Source organism: Bufo bufo, chromosome 7 (genome assembly GCF_905171765.1).
Source record: "Bufo bufo chromosome 7, aBufBuf1.1, whole genome shotgun sequence".
NCBI classification, from domain to species: Eukaryota; Metazoa; Chordata; class Amphibia; order Anura; family Bufonidae; genus Bufo; species Bufo bufo.
Window position 1 is genome coordinate 50,176,450 of NC_053395.1, and position 21,365 is coordinate 50,197,814.

At 44.2% G+C, this 21,365-nt stretch overlaps 1 protein-coding gene across 1 annotated transcript in view; it reads left to right on the forward strand.

The window, feature by feature from the left end:
• SMG1 (SMG1 nonsense mediated mRNA decay associated PI3K related kinase) overlaps positions 1-21,365 on the forward strand; it is a 150,414-nt gene that overhangs the window by 50,042 nt on the left and 79,007 nt on the right. The window contains exons 14-25 of the mRNA XM_040441629.1: positions 5,546-5,676; positions 5,762-5,923; positions 7,914-8,032; positions 8,129-8,216; positions 9,733-9,834; positions 10,232-10,372; positions 12,119-12,318; positions 12,772-12,968; positions 13,059-13,223; positions 13,300-13,454; positions 14,329-14,468; positions 15,016-15,217. Coding sequence (XP_040297563.1) covers positions 5,546-5,676; positions 5,762-5,923; positions 7,914-8,032; positions 8,129-8,216; positions 9,733-9,834; positions 10,232-10,372; positions 12,119-12,318; positions 12,772-12,968; positions 13,059-13,223; positions 13,300-13,454; positions 14,329-14,468; positions 15,016-15,217 — 1,802 coding nt within the window. The remainder of the gene's footprint in view (positions 1-5,545; positions 5,677-5,761; positions 5,924-7,913; positions 8,033-8,128; positions 8,217-9,732; positions 9,835-10,231; positions 10,373-12,118; positions 12,319-12,771; positions 12,969-13,058; positions 13,224-13,299; positions 13,455-14,328; positions 14,469-15,015; positions 15,218-21,365) is intronic.

Here is a 21,365-nt window from a genome sequence, read left to right on the forward strand (position 1 = left end):
CCCCCAAGAAAACTGGGCGAGAAAACGAGATTTTTGTATAACTTACCAGTAAAATCTCTTTCTCGCTCTTTCCTTGGGGGACACAGCACCCACCCATTCGTTGTTTTTCTCTACACGGTTTCCGAGTTTGTGTTACCCGTTGGGTAGTTGGCTTGTTGGTTCCTTGTTGGACTTTGCCTTTTCTCACTGCTTGGACACGCAACTGGCTGCCTTTCTCTCCAGGCTGAGGGTATAGCTGTGGAGGAGGGGCTTAACAGCTTTCACTTAGTGTCACGCCTCCTATGGAGATGAGCTATACCCAAGGTCTTCTGTGTCCCCCAAGGAAAGAGCGAGAAAGAGATTTTACTGGTAAGTTATACAAAAATCTCGTTATTGCGGCACCGACCCATTGACTTGAATGGGTCTGTGGTCCGCACTATACGGCAAAAGATAGGACCCAAAAGCTCATGGAAGCGCTTTTGTCGGCTTCCGATCCAGGCCTCCATTCCGTGCCGTATCTTGCGGATTGCTGACCCATTCAAGTCAGTGGATTGATACAGGATTCACACGGCCTGTGCCCGTATATTGCGGACCTGCTGTTTGCGATCCACAATACAGGTGCCAGACGGCCTACGGTTGTGGGAATGAGGCCTTGCAGCGAGTGAAATGCTCAGCAATAATCCACAATGTGGCATGCAGTGGGTTGAAATTTTGCAGCGCACTTTTAGGCCTCTTTCACACTTGCGTTGTCCGGATCCGGCGTGTACTCCACTTGCCGGAATTACACTCCGGATCCGGAAAAACGCAAGTGTACTGAAAGCATTTGAAGACGGAACCGTCTTCAAAATGCTTTCAGTGTTACTATGGCACCCAGGACGCTATTAAAGTCCTGGTTGCCATAGTAGTAGTGGGGAGCGGGGGAGCAGTATACTTACAGTCCGTGCGGCTCCCGGGGCGCTCCAGAATGACGTCAGAGCGCCCCATGCGCATGGATGACGTGTCCAATGCGATCACATGATCCATGCGCTTGGGGCGCGCTGACGTCACTCTGGAGCGCCCGGGGAGCCGCACGGACGGTAAGTATGCTGCTCCCCGCTAGACTTTACCATGGCTGCCAGGACTTTAGCGTCCCGGCAGCCATGGTAACCATTCAGAAAAAGCTAAATGTCGGCTCCGGCAATGCGCCGAAACGACGTTTATCTTAAGGCCGGAACCGGATCAATGCCTTTCAATGAGCATTAATTCCGGATCCGGCCTTGCGGCAAGTGTTCCGGATTTTTGGCCGGAGCAAAAAGCGCAGCATGCTGCGGTATTTTCTCCGGCCAAAAAACTTTCCGTTCCGGAACTGAAGACATCCTGAACGGATTTCACTCCATTCAGAATGCATGGGGATAATCCTGATCAGGATTCTTCCGGCATAGAGCCCCGACGACGGAACTCTATGCCGGAAGAAAAGAACGCAAGTGTGAAAGAGCCCTTAGTTGTAGAATCTGTGCAGAAAATATGAACCCAAACTAATTTTAATCCACAGTTTAACGTATGTTGGCTATGTATTTGTATTTTATAAATCATTGTGTATCCAGTAATGTGGATGGAAAGCCCCATTCATAGCCACGCTTTTTGTTTTTGTATGTTTTGTTATATAATGGAAATTTTCCTAGAGTGGCTTCTATGGTAAAAGCACAAGTGGTGCCTCTACAAATACAAGGCATAGGCTGAATGCACACGGCCGTGTTCCGCGGGCGAGAGCGGTCCGTGGTATGCCGGGCTGGATTCCTGTTCAGAGCAGGAGCGCACGGCGTCATTGGTTGCTATGACGCCGTGCGCTTCATGCCACCGCTGCACTACAGTAATACACTCGTAGTGCAGCGGTGGCATGAAGCGCACGGTGTCATAGCAACCAATGACGCCGTGCGCTCCTGCTCTGAACAGGAATCCAGCCCGGCATACCACGGACCGCTCTCGGCCACGGAACACAGTCTTTCCAGTTTACGGTTCTTTTCACACCAGCTGTTTTAGGTTTCTCTCCGAGGTTCACATATGTTTGTGTCGAGAATAACATGTTCTTACCATCAGAAATACCTGCTGCACCAAATAGTCAGTGTGGGTTTGTTCTGCGTTACCTCAGTACTCTTGTTAGGCATGTATTAGTATGTGGGAGTATGTATAAGTGTGGCTAACATGGATTATCTCATGATGACCTGTCATGGAGTGAGATATTAGGCAGGAAAAATGGACAAGTGTAAACTGTGATGGCAAGACGACTGGATCAGAGTATCCTCCAAAACGGCAGGTCCTCCGGGGTGTTCCCGGTATGCGGTCGCACCATCTACCAAAAAGAGTCCAAGAAAAGATTACCAGTGAATGGAAAAAAGGGTCCTGGCTGCCTGTGTCTCATTTAATTGTGTGGGGAGCGAAAGCTAGTCTATTCGGTCAGACTCCACAGAAGAGCCGCTGAAAGTGTTAATGCTGACCAGTGCCGAGCGTGTCTCAATGGGTCAGAGCTGGTTTGGCAGGACGAGTGAGGCGCACAAATTAGGCAGCAGTTTTAACCCCTCCCTGGCACAGCGACTTTCCATTTTTGTTTTTCGGACCCTGACTTCCGAGAGCCACAACTTATTTATTTTTTCCATTCACATGAGGGCTTTTTTTTTTTTTATAATTTTTTTTAGGACAAGTTGTACTTTTTAATGTCACCATTTAAAATGGCATACAATGTAGAGGGAATCTGGGGAAAAAAATCCAAATGGAGTGGAATTGGGAGAAGCATGTGGTGATTAGGGATGAGCGAATGGACTTCGGATGACTCATCCGAAGTCGATTCGCATACCACTTTGTTTGAATACTGTACGGAGCGAGCGCTCCGTACAGTATTAGAATGTATTGGCTCCGATGAGCCAAAGTTATTACCTGAGTTCGGGAAATGTGTTTTTTTTACATTATAAATCAATTTCTGAAGGTATTATGCGAAGTATTGTAGTATTGAAACAAAGTTTTAAGCAAGTCGACTTTGGATGTTTCATCCGAAGTCGATTCGCTCATCCCTAGTGGTGATGCCTGATTTTTTTTAAAAGTGTTTATTTAGATTTTGGGGAAAGGCGGGAGATTTTAATTTTTATATTTTTCTAAACTACTTTTTAAAAACTTCTTGTTAGGTCTCCAATTGGACCTCAACTTGCAATCATCAGATTGCAATTTGTATAGAACAGCCATGCTCAACCTGTGGCCCTCCAGATGTTGCAAAACTACAACTCCCACTTGCCCTGCTGTAGGTTGATGGCTGTAAGCTGTCCGAGCATGCTGAGGGTTGTAGTTTTGCAACAGCTGGAGGGCCTCAGGTTGGGCATCCCTGGTATAGAATAATGGAGTTTGCTCCATTATTCTATATACAGAAATCACTATATTACAGTTCAGTGCTGCCACCTGCTGGCCTGAACTGTAATGTACAAGTAATTGGCCTGAAAGCCTAGTACAGGCTCACGCTCATTACTTTAAAGGGGTTCTGCAGTTTGTTTAAACTGGTGATCTATCCTCTGGATAGACCATCGGCATCTGATTGGCTGGGGTCCAACAACCAGGACCCCCGCCGATCAGCTGTTTGAGAAGGCAGCGGCGCTCCAGGAGTGCCGCGGCCTACTCACTGTTTACCGCATTCAAGTGAACAGAGCTTAGCCCCGCCCAGGCCATTGATATTAATCGTGACGTAACCAAGGCGAAAAAAATAAACCAAAAAAGCCACGTGCAGTCCGCATTTTAAAAAATGGCGTATCGCCCAGTTATTTATTTTTTCTGTTCCGGCGTTCACCGCATAGATTTTTTTTTATATTTTAATAGTTTGGACTTTTCTGACGTGGCGATACTTAATATGTTTATTTATACATTTTATATGTGAAATTGGGAAAAGGGGGCGATTCATACTTAATATTTTGGTGGGGGGGGGGGGGGGGGTTCCCTTTTTTTTTTTTTTTTTTTACACTTTTTATTTAATAACCATTTCCCCCCTTAGGGGCCAGAACCTGGGATCTTTCATCCCTTGTCCCATTCACACTGATAGAGCTCTATCAGGGTGAATAGGACTTCACACTGTCCCTGCTGCCCTGTGCTTTGTGCACACAGCATCAGGGATGTTACCATGGCAGCCAGTGCTTCAGTAGCGTCCTGGCTGCCATAGTAACCGATCAGAGCCCCAGGCTTACACAGCTGGGGCTCTGATCAGAAGCTGCCACTGCACCACCAATGAGGGGGAGGGGAGAGGACCCTGTGGCCACTGCCACCAATGATTTTAATACTGGGGGGTTGAGAGGGGCCGGTGCACTGTGCCACCAATGATTTTAATGGGGTGGGGGGTTGAGGGGGGGGCACACTGCACCACCAATGATAATTACCCCTTAATACAGGAGGCGGGTACTGGCAGATCAGCGGCAGTTAACCCCTTAGGTGCTGCACCTGAGGGGTTAACTGCTGCTGATCGCAGCTCTCTGTCAGGGGCAGGGTGTCGGCAATGCGATTCTGCTGCCGGCACCCGCCTCCTGTATTATGTGTTAAAGACTGACTGACTACTTGTCCTGGGTCCAGACTTTAAGTATTAGGCTACACAGAGCGGCACCCAGCGATGTCCCAGCACTTACTATTATTCCTGGGTGCCGCTCCGTTCACCCGTTGTGCCCCATTGCTGTCTCCTATCCTGCTCCATATCATCTAATTACTATCGGAGTAATGGGGAGGAGACATCAGCTTCACTAGTGGGCGTTCCTTCTCCCTGGCTGTAGCGCTGTCCAATCGCAGCGCAGGAAGAAGGAACACCCACTAGTGAAGCTGATGTCTCCTTCCCATCGCTCCGATAGTAATCAGCATGTGGAGCAGGAGAGGAGACAGTAATGGGGCACTGCGGGCGAACGGAGTGGCGCCCAGGAATAATGGCGAGTGCTGGGACATCGCTGGGCGCCGCTCTGTGTAGGAAAAGTCGTATCATTGGTGGTGCAGTTCGCCTGCCCCTCCTCCGCCCCTCTCTTCTCATTGTTGGCAGCGGCAGCACAGGGGGAGGGAGCGCAGCTTCCTTCTCCCCGTGCTGCTGAGAGAACATGAGCGCGCCGACAGCAGGGCGCTCATGTTCAGAGATACTAGACTGCGCAGAAGCAGATTGGGTATCGAAATTTCGATACCCGCAACAACCCTACAAGGGACGCAACGGAAGACATCCTGATGCATACTGAACGGATTGCTTTCCATTTAGAGTGCATTAGGAAAAAACTGATGGGTTTTATTTTTTTTATTTTTTTTCGGTATTGAGAGCCTTTATCGGATTTCAGTACCGGAAAAGAATAACGCCAGTGTGAAAGTACCCTTAGATATCCACAGTTGGGATTACAGCCAATCGTGAACATTAGCTACAGGTGTCAGCTGTATGAAACAGCAGGCAGCCGGCAGCTACGGAGCTTGCTCTGCTGTGTAGCGGGCGCTATCTTTAGGTATGGTGGATGTCGTGAAGAGGTTAATGTTATGACTGACCAGTGCATGTTTGGATCACTTACATAATTCATGTAATTTTTTATTTTTTTTTACGCAGATGTGGGCTTTGTCTCCCACTGTGTTTGCATTGCTGAGTAAGAATCTAATGGTGGTGCATAAAGAAATCGCAGTTCACTATCCGGAGGTGCAGTACGCTGTGCTCTGCACGTTGTACTCACATTGTACCAGGTATGGAGGTGCCGCTGAAATGATGGGACGTGTGTATGGAACTGGTTTGTCCACGGCTTTAAATACGATGGTTTCCTCTTTCTAGGCACGACCACTTCATTTCCAGTAGTCTCAGTTCATCATCTCCCTCGTTGTTTGATGGCGCAGTGATCAGCACAGTAACCACCGCCACCAAGAAACATTTCTCCGTTATTCTAAATCTCCTGGGAATGCTGCTAAAGAAAGAGAATATATGTCAAGATTCTCGGTAGGTATTTGGTTTTAATTGACCCAAAAGCCATTGGGAAATGTGTTATTTCCTGTTTTTGTTCTAAAGACATCCAATCCAGAATAATTCTAGTTCCCATGTGAGGCCATATTGCAGACATGTAGCTGTGGACTAAGGCTCAATTCACACCTGAGCGTTCTGAAAGGAGCGCTCTGTATGCGCGATTGTACGGACGTTTACAAGCGCGCATACAGAGACAAGTGTGCACACAGTGTCGCGCGTTCCCGAAAGTCTATGTACGGGAACGCGCGACAAGCGCCCAAAAAAACGCTCCTGTACTTGTGTGAGCGTCGGGCGTTTTACAGCGCGATCGTACGCGCTGTAAAACGCCCAGGTGAGAACCATTCCCATAGGGAAGCATTGGTTTCTCCTTGTTGAGCGTTTTACAGCGCGTAGGAACGCGCTGTAAAACGCTCAGGTGTGAATTGAGCCTAAACGAAGAGCTGGTTAAATAAAACATCAGTAACAATTGACGGTTACACCAGGCACACGGTCTTGTAGGGCTAGCTCTGCTGAATGTAGTAATACCTTTCACTTAGTGATCCATTGCTTCATTGTGGAGAAAATTCACTGTTAAACCAGATACAATGGGGGAGGGGAATTTATTATGAGGGGAAAGTTGGAAGTCACTTTTGCTTGAGTCTGCTTTGGAGTACTTTATGCCATATTTATCAAATGTCTCATGTTACTTGAGAATTTTGGCTTATCCTTAGACCTAACACTGTCTAGAGAGGCTACTACAGTTTTCTTATACCTGCCCCCCCCTTGGAGTGAGATTGTGACTTTGATAAATTATAAAACTGGAGTGAAACTCATTAATAGAGATGAGCAAAGCAACTCTGGATGCTACATCCAAAGTCGCTTCGCTAGAAAATGTATAATAATGCTGCACGGAGATCCTTCTCCGTACAGCATTAGAACATACTGCCTCCGATGAGGCGAAGTCCGTTATTCACGAAGTCACACGGGACTTTGGTAATTGATTTACAGTGAAAAACCTTTGAACGGAACTCTGCTTCGGTTCCAAGGTACCATTCGGAACCGAAGCAGAGTTCGGTTCCAAGTTTTTAAGTGGTTTTTCACTATAATAATCAATTATTGAAGTTATTCAACGAAATCTCGCGCAACATTGTGAATAACTTACTTTGGCTCATCGGAGCCCATACATTCTAATACTATACTGAGACAAATCTCCGTACAGTATTATTCCGAAGTTTTGAATGAAGCGACTTCGGATTAAGCATTCGACGCTCGCTACGCTCAACTCTACTCATTAACATAGCTAACCACGCCCTCTTTCCCACCTTACAAAACTGGAGTGAGTGGTGCGTAAAAGCAAAAAGTTGCTAAATTTTGTGCAAGCGACTGCAAAAAGTTGCAAATGCCATATTTTTGCGACTTTTTTAGACAACAGAATTCTTGAGTGAAAGTATGATAAATCGGGGCCATTGTCTTGTAGGGCATGATACCTTTCACTTAGTGATCCGTTGCTTCAGTGTGGAGAAATAGTACTTTTAGTCCAGGTGTAAATGAGCGTTTTAGTGCACCGAGGGTGGGCCCAAGACGCTGTGCACTCTTGCTCCTCCAGCACCACTTTCTCCCTGATTGACATGGCCAGGTGAGATGACTGTACAGGACCCTGCTGGCGGAGGAGCAGGGGGGGCACAGAGTGGCTTAGACCATCCCTTAATGACTGCTCAGTTACATATAGATTAACAGTACTTTTTCTGGTGACAAACTCCCATTAATGCAAAGTTCAGATTTAAAAAGAGGGAAGCGGGTACTGTGAGCTGCCCAGCAGTGAACTACATTGCCATGCATAGTCTATACATTGATCCTGTTGTCATCCAATCCCTCTAACCTTTCTGTGTGGAAATGTAATGTAGAGAAGGTTTCTTCTGTATTATTTTTCCTTCATATGTAGATAAACTCCTTACATACCAGTGGGTTATTTTTCTTTTCGTCTTAGGAGATTGTTGATGAGCTGGGCTATGGAAGTGGCTGTCCTGATGAAGAAATCGGACACGTACGCTCCATTATTTTCACTGCCATCCTTTCACAGTTTCTGCAAAGGACTACTGGCAAATAGTAAGCCCGTGTTTCCACTTCTACAAACTAATTATTATTTTTCTTATTAAATATCAGGTCTTTATTGACAAATAATAATGATTTTCCGCTTTTTAGCCCTTTCTGAAGATGTGACTATCAGCTTACAATCTTGTAACAGCCTCCATGTTGTAGCATCATCACTACCAGAAGACTTGCTGCAGAGGTATGTGTAAAGGACTAGCTCACTTCTGATATACATTCGTTGGCAAATCCAGGTAGAAATTTCATATTGCCTTTTAAAATTCTGCATGCAGATATGTAAATGACTACAGGTGTGCTCTCAAGACACTTGCTACAAAAGGGTGTAGAAGTGCTTCCCCTGCTATCTTATAAAAAGGCTGTCAGAGGCTACTTTGGGGTAGTGTGCTTCTTTGTGAGAGATTAACTGCTAGGCATACCTCAACATTGGACTCTAACACATTTTGCCCAGTTGACAGAGTTTGAGAGGGCTTCTCATTGGACTAAGGGAAGCAGGATGGTCGTTTCGACCTAGCTGTCAGGGGTATTGGGAGCAGTGGTTACATGAGGGAATGCACACACACAGCGGACAGACTCTGGATGACCCAGACAGACCACCAGTAGAGTTTGACCTGCCAACAAGCATGAGCACTTTGGACTGCTTTGGAACTTCCCATGGTCATCTGTGTCCCCCAGCGAATCATTGTGGTACATGGAAGACTGAGGGTATAGCTGCTGCCACTAGGGGGGGGGTGACACGAAGTGAAAAAAGTGTTAGCTTCTCCCATCAGATATAACCCTCCTGCAGATACTGAGCTAATTAATTACTCAAGCAACAGGAGAGGCCAACAGCAGATAAACCATAAAAGCAGAGAAAACTCTAGATTGGTCAGAACCACTAAGCTTTGTGCCCATTGTAAATCCAGCAAAACTGGGTGGTCGCTGTGTCCCCCAGTGAGCATACAAAAATCCCATTTATTGAGCACAGTCATATTGTCGGGGTACAATGTTGGATACCAATGCAAGTCTAAGTACATGGATGACATCAGTTGTAGGCATTTCTATGTCTCCGTGTCAAGGTTGATTTGTGTGTCTTTCACTTTTTTTATCTTGGGGGGAAATAACCAAGAATATATGGCTTAATAAAGAAGTTGTCCCATCTCTGCCTTTCATGGTCATGGTCATGGTGGTGGCCAGGGGAAGCGGAATTAAGCAACTGGTTCCCCTCTGATTCTGTGACTCCTATATCAGTGATTGAGAGCTGCGCAGAAAGCCACGCTCCTTCATAGTTTGTGTAGCTACCATTCACTGTGATGGGACTTATGTAAACAGCAAAGCGCCGGCTGTTTGGATGACGCTTGGGGTCAATTCACACGTCCGCAATTCTGTTCCGCATTTTGCAGAACGGAATTGCGGACCCATTCATTTCTATGGGGCCGCACTATGTGCTGTCCGGATCCGCACTTCCGGGTCCACAATTTCATTACCGGAAAAAAAAAATACAACATGTCCTATTCTTGTCCACAATTGCAGACAAGATTGGGCATTTTCTGTTATAGTGCTGGCGATGTGCGGTCCGCAAAATGCGCAATGCACATTGACGGTCCGCAAAACACATACGGTTGTGTGAATGGACCCTTACTGGGGTTATTCCCATCTCTACCATGAAAGGCTGAGGTGGGGCAACCCCTTTAATGTCATTTCATATTTTATTGTTGCAGGTGTGTTGATGTGTGTCGTGTGCAACTTGTGTCAAGTGGAACACGGATCAGGCAAGCATTCGGAAAGCTTTTGAAGTCTATTCCTTTAGACATTGTGTTAAGGTACGTTCTGCTAACTGCCAAGTCTTTAGAAGAACCACTTAATGGTTACCTTACTTTGTTTTGTATTGCCACGTTTCTGTTCTTGCTGACCTTGAAATGCATACTTGCATGGACACTGACCTATCGTACAAGTATTGCAATATCTTACTGAATCCACTTTCTCTACATGATAAATTCTTTTTGCTGAAGTGACACAACCCCTTTAAAGCTAGAATAGCGCGGTCTGCAGCACCATTCTTGATGTAAAAAAATAAATAGCAGAAGTTTGATGGTTTCATTTATAAGTCACTGGTCTGTCTTGATTACCTTTCTATCTGCTTTAAAAAACTGATGTAGTCATTTGCATTACATAACAAATTTAAATTCCCCCCCCCCCCCCCCACCACTTTCTCAAAAGGAATACAAGTCACACGGAAATTCAGGAGATCTCCTGTGCAGTGAGAAGCCACATGAACAAATCTCCCAGCAACACTTTTCATCCACAAGATTTTTCTGATGTCATCAGTTTTATACTGTATGGGAGCTTTCATAGATCTGGGTAAGTCTGAAGGGATGAATCTGGAACTGAATGGTTTTGTGTTTAGGCCTTTGTCACTTGTCTAACTTAGGCTACTTTCACACTAGCGTTCGGGGTTCCGCTTGTGAGTTCCGTTTGAAGGCTCTCACAAGCGGCCCCGAACGGATCCATACGGCCCCAATGCATTCTGAGTGGATGCGGATCCGCTCAGAATGCCTCAGTCTGGCACCGTTTGACCTCCCTTCCGCTCAGCAGGCGGACACCCGAACGCAGCTTGCAGCATTTTGGTGTCCGCCTGGCCGTGCGGAGCCAAACGTATCCGTCCAGACTTACAATGTAAGTCAATGGGGACGGATCCGTTTGAAGTTGACACAATATGGTGGAATTTCAAACGGATCCGTCCCCCATTGACTTTCAATGCAAAGTCTGGACGGATCCGTCTGACTAACTTTCACACTTAGATTTTTTTTGTGAAATATAATGCAGACGGATCCGTTCTGAACGGATACCATCAATTGCATTATAGGAGCGGATCCGTCTGTGCAGACACCAGACGGATCCGCTCCGAACGCAAGTGTGAAAGTAGCCTTATTTGTCAGTGTTATGTTATTATGCTGTTAGACATGAGTCTAGACAAAGCGGATTTGCCACGTGGATTCAGTGCTGCAAAACTGGTAATTCATCCGACATCTAGTGAAAAAAATTCCCTGAAGAAATGAAAGCGATGTTGTGGGTTTTCACATCTGCAGCAGTGTCGTGTTGAAGGAATGTTGTTGATTTTAGGTTTCACCGTTTTCAGTGCATAGGGTGAAATGCACAACATCTGCACACAGCAACTGCAGGGTCCACGGCAGAAATTATCCTCTGCATCTGGACCCAGATCTGGAAAGCTTTCACAGTCAAATGAGGCTCAATTTGAGACACCCCCCTAGTGGAGGAAATGGCATATTCCGTATACGGGCCGTTTTTTGTTTTTTAGTTGCGTATACGGAACCATTCATTTCAATGGTTCCACAAAAAAAAAAACAATGTACGCCGCATGCATTTTGTTTTTGTATTTCCGTTCAAAGATGGAACATGTCCTATTATTGCCTGCAAATCACATTCCGTGGCTCCATTCAAGTCAATGGGTACACACAAAAAACCGGAACACATACGGAATGTACTCCGTATGTCTTCCGTATCCGTTCTGTTTTTGCGGAACCATCTACTGAAAATGTTATGCCCAGACCAATTTTTTTTCTATGTAATTACTGTATATGCCATACGGAAAAACCGATCCGTTAAAAACGGCCCGCAAAACACTGAAAAAGCCATCCAGTCGTGTGAACAAGCCCTTAGGCTGTCTTTACAAAGCAGATTTTTGCTGCAGATTTCAGCCCAGATCTGTCATCAATGGGAGTCTGCGGCGCAGTTTATGCAGCCTCGCCTTATTTACGTGTGGTTTACCTGACTGTTCTGAGAATTCACACGGAAACCGTGGCTGGAGTCTGCTCTCGGTATAACTCCATTCAATGGGGCTAAACCACGAGTGACTATGTGACACTGAAATTGAAGGGTGAATACTTGGCTGTGTGAACATAGCCTTATTTGTTTAAAAAACATTTTTTAAATTGTATTCTTGATTGGAAAAAAACACGAGTCTTATCAGCGAGCTTCCATGTTTCCAACCCTCCGGCCTGAAATGATGGTGGCAGAAGCTCTTGTCAGTAAGGCTACTCTCTTCCTTCAGGGTGAGTTTAGTGATGCTTTAATTCTCTATAATAGGAAGGAGAACTGGCTGGAGAGGTTGTTCTACAGCTGCCAGAGACTGGAAAAGCGAGACTCTTCACTCATTCCTCGAAACCTGCTGAAGACTGAGGCTGTCCTCTGGCAGTGGGTTGTATGGGAAGCAGCTCAGTTCACTGTCTTGTCAAAGTTACGGACACCTCTAGGAAGAGCCCAAGATACGTTCCAAACAATTGAAGGTTTGTAGTGGTTATGAATGTAAGATGAGAGGGGCACATTTATTAAGACCGGCATTTTAGACGCCATTCTTAAGAAAACCCCTATAGTTGACGGTGGATCCCCTGAAGTTTTGAAGAGGCGCTAGACTTCATAACTTTGGCGGATCCTTTGCCAGTTCTAAATGTACATTTACATTTAGACCTAGAAAATGGTAAATTAGATGGGCCTGCCAGCCCTTCCACGCCCTTTATTTTATACCTGGCGTGAGCAGGGAGAAGTCGCAATTTGCGCCTGAAGTACGTCTAATATGGGCGTATTTCAGCATCATAAATGACCCCCAGGGTTTTATGTCTATATGTATCTTTTGTATTCATTAGCTTTTTTTTTTCTTCCTTTTTTTTATATTTTTGTTCTTTTCATATCTACTTCTATTTATTTATTTTTCTTTGACTGAAATTTCCTTTTGTGTTAAGGTATTATCCGAAGCCTGGCTGCTCACACTCTGAATCCAGACCAGGATGTTAGCCAGTGGACGACTGCAGACAACGATGAAGGGCATGCCAATAACCAGTTGCGTCTAGTACTTCTCTTACAGTATTTAGAGAACCTTGACAAGTTGATGTACAATGCTTACGAAGGATGTGCGAATGCCTTAACCTCCCCACCCAAGGTATTCATATTCTATTGCTTAGTTTGTGCAGTGTCAAACGCGTTGAAGGCTTAATTAAATTATTTATTTATTTTATTTTTTCTCCCAAAGGTCATCAGAACTTTCTTCTATACGAACCGACAAACGTGCCAAGACTGGCTCACTCGTATCCGAATTGCCATCATGAGAGTAGGATTGTTAGCTGGCCAGCCCGCTGTCACAGTCAGACATGGCTTTGACTTGCTGGCTGAGATGAAGAATAACAGTGCCCCCCAGGTAATACATAAAGCAGCCATTGTCCTAGGATAGACAGACATGTTCACAGCCTAACTATATATGTATATTTGTAAAGGGAACAGAATTTGAGCTGACTGTGATGATGGTGGTGGAAGCCCTTTGTGAACTTCAGTGCCCAGAAGCTATACAGGGACTTGCTGTATGGTCTTCAGCAGTGGCTGGAAAAAGTCTCTCTTGGATCAATTCCGTGGCCCTGCAAGCAGATGGAAGGTACTTTAACCTGCATGGTGTGGTTTTGTTTCCTTAGTTCTGTTTAAAGGGAGTCTGTCAGCTAACCTATGTGTAATCCAAGCCAAGGCTACATAGTGCTGCCCAATACAATTAAAAACGTACCTTAGAATACTGTGTATTTCCAAAGTGCAGAATAATAATTTGATTCATATGCAAATAGGGTCTCAAGGTGCCCAGCAGGGCATTGGTGACAGTCCTAGGAGCCCAGGCATGCGTTCTGCCAGAGCTCAAGCCCTCCTCTTTACTTGTTCCCTGTGCCTCTATTTGCTCCATCCAGCCCGTCCCCTCCATTGCAACGTCACAATCTTCCTTTGGCTGCTTAGCACATGCGCACTCAATGTAGTGAGACTGATGCCCACCACAGGGCATTCAGTGCGCAAGCGCAAACAGTTGATTTCTCCAAGGGACCTTGCTAACCCGCTGGCCAGAGTTGAAGAAGGATCGTGACGTCCCAGTGGAAGGGGGGTGGCTGGATGGAGCAAGGGGAGGTACAGGGAACAAGTGAATAGGAGGCTTGGGCCCGTCAGAAGGCATGCCTGGGCTCCTAAAACAGGTATACACACCCCGCGTCTGTCTGCTATGGGCAACTAAGCCAGTTTTCCTTTACACCAGTTTGATAAATCTCCCCATTGAGTTGTCTGTTGGTAGCAGACAGCCACAGATGATGGGCTCTGTCCTAATGGGCGCAAAGCTAATAAATGGATACGAGTGGCTAGTAAACAGTGGTAGATGTACTAACATGAATATAAATGACTGGTGATCTGTAGTCTTTTGGGAAATAAGATCTCTGTTCTGCATAGAAATGGGAAGTGTTCTGTTTGTCATTGGTTTCTGACCAGTTTTTGTCTGGCAGGTTTGAGAAAGCGGCGGTGGAATATCAGGAGCACTTATGTGCTATGACTGGGGTAGACTGCAGCACCTCGGGATTTGATAAGGCTGTTCTGAAACTGGCAAATTCGAACAGCACATCTGCCAGCCCTAAGCATGCTAATGGTATGTATTGCATCCAGATGATTGCCGTTCAGACATCTTGGTTACGCTGCAGTCTGTTAACTTTTCTGCATTAAAAAAAAAAAAAAATTTTCTCAGCAACCTAAAGCGCCCACACATATTCGATAGCTGTTGGCCAAAAATACGTTAGGCTGGCAGCTGTCTCTCCCAACTTTCTCCTGGCTCTGCCATACACATACACATTCAGCTGAGACGAAAGTGTATGTGTATTCAATGTGGAGAGAAGAGAAGCCGCAGCCAATAGTGTCAGTGGCTTTATCTCCTGGAAGAACAAAAGGATTGGGCAAAAATACTCTGTCCGATCCTTCTCTCCCTGACATCGACTATTGGGGGAGATTTGGGAGCCCCCCCCCCCATCAGCCGAACCAGACTGTCTCAATGAGTTTGTCCGACAGTACATTAATGTGTATGGGGGTCTTATAAGGGTTTTCTGAGATTTTTATACTGGTGACCTATCAGAGTATAATTCTCTTTAAGCCTTGTTCATTACGGTAAATATGCTGAATTATAAGACGTGTCTCATTTTCAGGAGATGCCCGTAAAACAGTCCTGTCGAAACCTAGTGATCCTCTCCCTGAAGTCGTCAACTACTTGGGCAATAAGGCATGCGAGTGCTACATTTCAATAGCTGACTGGGCTGCAGTCCAGGAATGGCAGAACAGCATGCATGACTTGAAGAAAGGAGCATTGGGAAGCTGTATTAACATGAAAACTGACTTCAATTATATTAAGTGAGTTCGATAGCGTGTTTGTCTCCTGCACGTTATTACATTATGACTGTTCATTGTGGAATATTTATTGAAATTGTGGTTCCACCAGTTCTCAGGATTTCCTTAGTATTGAGCAGGTGATATTAGTGTCAGTGCATCAGGACTTACCACAGGTATTCATTCTGTGGGATGTTCTCCAATCATGGCCGGCAGGTGGTCCCTGAGGACTGGAGTTCAGGAACACTGACCTACAGCAAGAGACAGCCTTTTTAAAAGCAGTGTAACTATTATGTATAGAAACGTTCTTCTTTCCTGCTGTATATTCTAAGACTGGCAAAATGGCTTCAGTTTATAACAGAGGCTAAACTCCTGTGATAGCTCCAGGGGGCCCTTATACATTAGATAAACTTTGGCAAAACCTACTGATTTTTGCAAGACTGGCTAACTATCTAATGTGTATGTGGTTATCCCGACTTTCGTAAGACTGCAGATCTTGGGGGAAATAGAATCCAATTGTCCGATTCTTAACATGCTTGATATTTTGCTCTCGTGGGAGATTAGTCTGTCATCAGGTTATTCCACTCTCTCCATTGAGAACACATTTAGGCTTAGCTTAGTTGAGCATGCATGTGGACGGGGGAGAACTCGCTTTCTAAGGTATATGACCACCTCTGTTGGACCAGTTTGGATTCCAGTAAGAAAAGCTCTGCAGACTGTACTTATGATTAAGAACACCAGGCTGGCCGAGGAACTCCTGCATCTATCAATGGTGTGCCCAACTCTTAATAGCTCATTAAAGTTAGAGGACCTGTCACCACAAAATGCAATCCCCATGTTGTAGAGCAGGAGATATATATTTGTGGGAAACTGGGATTTATAAAATTATCTTTGATTTTTCTACCTCCTGTGAAGACCTATTGGTACAGGGAGGTGGGGTTATCAGTGACTGACGGCTATCTCTATATGCACACTTATACACACCATGCCACCTCCTCCCCGTACCAATAGCTGTTCACAGGAGGTGGAAAAAGCAAAGATATAAATGTTTAAATTGCAAGTTTTACTGAATCTTTTCCCACAGAAATATATATCAATCCACTCGGCTTCTCCTGCTCTGTAACATGGTGCATGCCGATTGGATTGCATTTTGTGGTGGCAGGTCCTCTCTAAAATTTTGTCTGGCAATCAATGCAGAAAAGTGATTTTAAAGCAAATGTGTCACCAAAATCAGATAGTAGCACATCTCCTTTTTTCTAATCTGTTTTTATTTTCTGATTGTAATTTTTTTAAATTCTATTTCCTGAGCATGATTATGGGGGCGGCCATCTTGCCTGAGCTGTTCTTAACAGCATTTTGAAAGCATTAAGGCTACTTTCACACTGGCGTTTTGGTTTCCGTTTGTGAGATCCGTTCAGGGCTCTCGCAAGCGGTCCAAAATGGATCAGTTCAGCCCCAATGCATTTTGAAAAGGATTCGTTCAGAATGCATCAGTTTGCCTCTGTTCCGTCTCCATTCCGCTCTTGACGCGGACACCAAAACGCTGACGTAGCGGAGACAAACTGATCTGTCCTGACACACAATGTTAGTCAATGGGGACGGATCCGTTTTCACTGACACAATGCAAAACGGATCCGCCCCCCCCCCCCCCCCCCCCCCCTCCCTTTGACTTTCAGTGGTGTTCAAGACTGATCTGTTCAGCCAATGTTAAAGATAATACAAACGAAGATTACTGTGTTTCTAATATTCTTCCAATACTGGGGGAAATGAAACAAAAGGTAGTCTTGGCTCAAACTGCCTCTTTCAATGATGGGACGGGCTAATCTGCCCAAAATGATTTTAATGCCACAATTATTATATGTCTTACATAATGCACTAGTATGGGTTCCAGGGTACCTATTCTGCAGAATAGATGGTATATTTAGAGATTTAATATGGAAAAAGAAGACCGCCAGAATAGCACTAACCAAACTACAGCTACCTAAGACAGAGGAAGGGTATAGCCTTTCCCAACCCATGGGTGTACTATATATCTGCACAATTGCAGCATATGCAAGGATGGGGGATAGAGGATGGCAGTATTGTACTGGACTCTAGGAGGTTAATTATACAGTCCCTATTGTCTGACAAATCTTTGATGGAGGCACATAAGTTTCGACAGAGATCACCGGGCCTACCTACCATGCTCCTGATACATAAAATTTGGGAGAAAGCAAAGGAGTTAATAGGAGTTACTGGATGTACAAAATATACCCCTATTTGGAGGAATGAAAGGTTGGGGGAACTATTCCAGCTGGAAGGTTTGGACAGTTGGGAAAAAGCTGGGGTAACAAGAATAGCACATCTGTCCTTAGAGAATAATCTTAAAGGGGTTATCCCATCATAATGTTTACTGTTAAATCTGTTAATGATTTGACAGTGATCATTTTTGTAAATATACTTTATTAACAAATTCCCACCGATTAGGATAAAATTCATCCCCACTTACCTTATTGTTGTGACTCGGTCTCCCCTGGTTACGACCACCGCTCTTCTGCAAAATCCCGATGGTCGCGCTTGCCCAGAAGACTCTTTCTTTTCTCCCGGCCGGGCCACACGCTGCCGCACATGCGCGACGGTGACTTCTTCCCGGCCAGAATAGTACAGAGCTGCGAACGCGCACGCCGGCTCTGTACTATACTGGCCAGAAATAAGTCACAATGGCGCATGCGCAGCGGCGTGCGCGTTCAGTCCAGTGCGCGGCCCGGCCGGGAGAAGACTTCAATCAAGATGAAGCCCGCCCCCAGCCAGAATCCAGGAAGTGAACGCGCGGTGGCAGCAGGTAAGTATAAAAACGCAAAGTGGGATAACCCCTTTAAATCCTTTCTTCAACTACAGACAGAATTTCAATTGTCGAACCGTGTATTTTACCAATACTTACAATTGAGACATGCCATGCAGACTCGGGAACGGAAGACTCCTCCTTTGACTGTGCACTCCATGCCGGTGATTGATTCAGTGGTGCAGGCCAGATTATTGCGCACGAATATCTCCATGGCTTATGCCAGTCTACTAGATAAAGTAGTACGTGATCCATCAACCAGTCTTAAGGCTAAATGGGAGAGGGATGTAGGAGAATTGTCAGAGGAAAAATGGAGGGATGTTTTGGGGGCAGTACCCACGATATCTGAGTGTGGCACATAGGCGATCGCAATTATTCCTTATTCATAGGGTATACAAGACGCCACGACTCCTGTTTAAGATGGGTCTACGTGCGGACTCTAACTGTCCTAGGTGTGCTGCCCCGGATGCAGACTCTGCTCATATGTTTTGGTCCTGCACAGAACTGGAGCGTTTCTGGTGTGGAGTGTATAGACGAATAGAAAACAGCTATGGAGATATTTTACCAAAGACTCCACTGGTGGGGTATCTTGGGTATGTAGAGGACCTAACAACCACCAATGATTATAAATTAGCGATTGCTAAATTATTGTACATTGCACGTAAATCCATTGCAAAACACTGGATACAGCCGATCTCTCCGACTAAATTAGAGTGGATAAATATGGTCAATGATATGATATCCATGGCGAGTGGCATCTATATTAAAAGAGGCACTGTACAGAAAGGTAACCACTTCCCATCTGGGCCATTTGCACCCTTCCTGACCAGGCCTAATTTTGCAAATCTGACATCTCCCTTTATGTGGTAATAACTTTGGAACGCCTTTACTTATCCAAGTCATTCAGAGATTTTCTCATGACTCATTGTACTTCATGATGGTCATAAATTTGAGTCAATATATTTCACTTTTATTTATGAAAAAAATCCCAAATTTACCAAAAATTCAGGAAAATTATCAATTTTCAAAATTTCTATTTCTCCGCTTTTAAAACAAAGTAATAACTCATAAAATATTTATTACTTGACATTTCCAAAATGATTCCCCATATGTCTACTTTATGTTGGAATGTTTTTTTTTTTTTTTTTTTTTTTAAGACTTAGAAGTTTAGAAGCAATTCTTTAAATTTTTAAGAAAATTTCCAAAACCCACTTTAACCCCTTAAGGACACAGCCTTTTTACACCTTAGGACCAGGCCATTTTTTGCAAATCTGACCAGAGTCCCTTTAAGTGCTGATAACTTTAAAACGCTTTGACTTATCCAGGCCGTTCTGAGATTGTTTTTTTGTCACATATTGTCTTTCTTGACACTGGTAAAATGAAGTCAAAAAAATTATTTTTTTTGCACCAAAAAATACCTATTTTAACAAAAATTTGGAAAAATTAGCAAATTTCAAAGTTTCAGTTTCTCTACTTCTGTAATACATAGTAATACCCCCAAAAATTGTGATGACTTTACATTCCCCATATGTCTACTTCATGTTTGAATTGTTTTGGGAATGATATTTTATTTTTTGGGGATGTTATAAGGCTTAGAAGTTTGGAAGCAAATCTTGAAATTTTTCAGAAATTTACAAAAACTAAATTTTTAGGGACCAGTTCAGGTCTCAAGTCACTTTGCGAGGCTTACATAATAGAAACCACCCAAAAATGACCCCATCTAAGAAACTACACCCCTCAAGGTATTCAAAACTGATTTTGCATACGTTGTTAACCCTTTAGGTGTTGCACAAGAGTTATTGGCAAATGGGGAGGAAATTTGAGAATTTCATTTTTTTGTCTAATTTTTCATTTTAACCCATTTTTTCCACTAACAAATCAAGGGTTAACAGCCAAACAAGACTATCTTTATTGCTCTGACTCTGCCGTTTACAGAAACACCCAATATGTGACCGTAAACTACTGTACGGCCACACAGCGGGGCGTAGAGTGAAAGGTGCGCCGTATGGTTTTTGGAAGGCTGATTTTTATGGACTGGTTTTTTGACACCATGTTCCATTTGAAGCCCCCTGATGCACCCCTAGAGGAGAAACTCCCTAAAAGTGACCCCATCTAAGAAACTACACCCCTCAAGGTATTCAAAATTGATTTTACATACATCGTTAACCCTTTAGGTGTTGCACAAGAGTTATTGGCAAATGGCGATGAAATTTGAGAATTTCATTTTTTTGCCTAATTTTCCATTTTAACCCATTTTTTCCACTAACAAAGCAAGGGTTAACAGCCAAACAAGACTGTATCTTTATTGCCCTGACTCTGCTGTTTACATAAACACCCCATATGTGGCCGTAAACTACTGTACGGCCACACAGCGGGGCGTAGAGTGAAAGGTGCGCCGTTTGGTTTTTGGAGGGCTGATTTTGCTGGACTGTTTTTTTGGCACCATGTCCCATTTGAAGCCCCCCCTGATGCACCCCTAGAGTAGAAACTCCATAAAAGTGACCCCATCTAAGAAACTACACCCCTCAAGGTATTCAAAACTGATTTTACAAACTTTGTTAACCCTTTAGGTGTTGCTCAAGATTTAATGGAAAATAGAGATACAATTTCAAAATTTCACTTTTTTGGCAGATTTTCCATTTTAATATTTTTTTTCCAGTTACAAAGCAAGGGTTAACAGCCAAACAAAACTCATTATTTATGGCCCTGATTCTGTAGTTTACAGAAACACCCCATATGTGGTCGTAAACTACTGTACGGGCACACAGCAGGGCGCAGAAGGAAAGGAACGCCATACGGTTTTTGGAAGGCAGATTTTGCTGGACAGTTTTTTTTTTTACACCATGTCCCATTTGAAGCCCCCCTGATGCACCCCTAGAGTAGAAACTCCAAAAAAGTGACCCCATTTTGGAAACTACGGGATAGGGTGGCAGTTTTGTTGGTACTAGTTTAGGGTACATATGATTTTTGGTTGCTCTATATTACACTTTTTGTGCGGCAAGGTAACAAGAAATAGATTTTTTGGCACGTTTTTATTTTTTGTTATTTACAACATTCATCTGACAGGTTAGATCATGTGATATTTTTTTAGAGCAGGTTGTCACGGACGCGGCGATACCTAATATGTATACAATTTTTTTTATTTATGTAAGTTTTACACAATGATTTCATTTTTAAAACAAAAAAAATGTTTTAGTGTCTCCATAGTCTAAGAGCCATAGTTTTTTCAGTTTTTGGGCGATTATCTTAAGTAGGGTCTCATTTTTTGCGGGATGAAATGACGGTTTGATTGTCATCTATTTTGGGGTGCATATGACTTTTTGATTGCTTGCTATTACACTTTTTGTGACT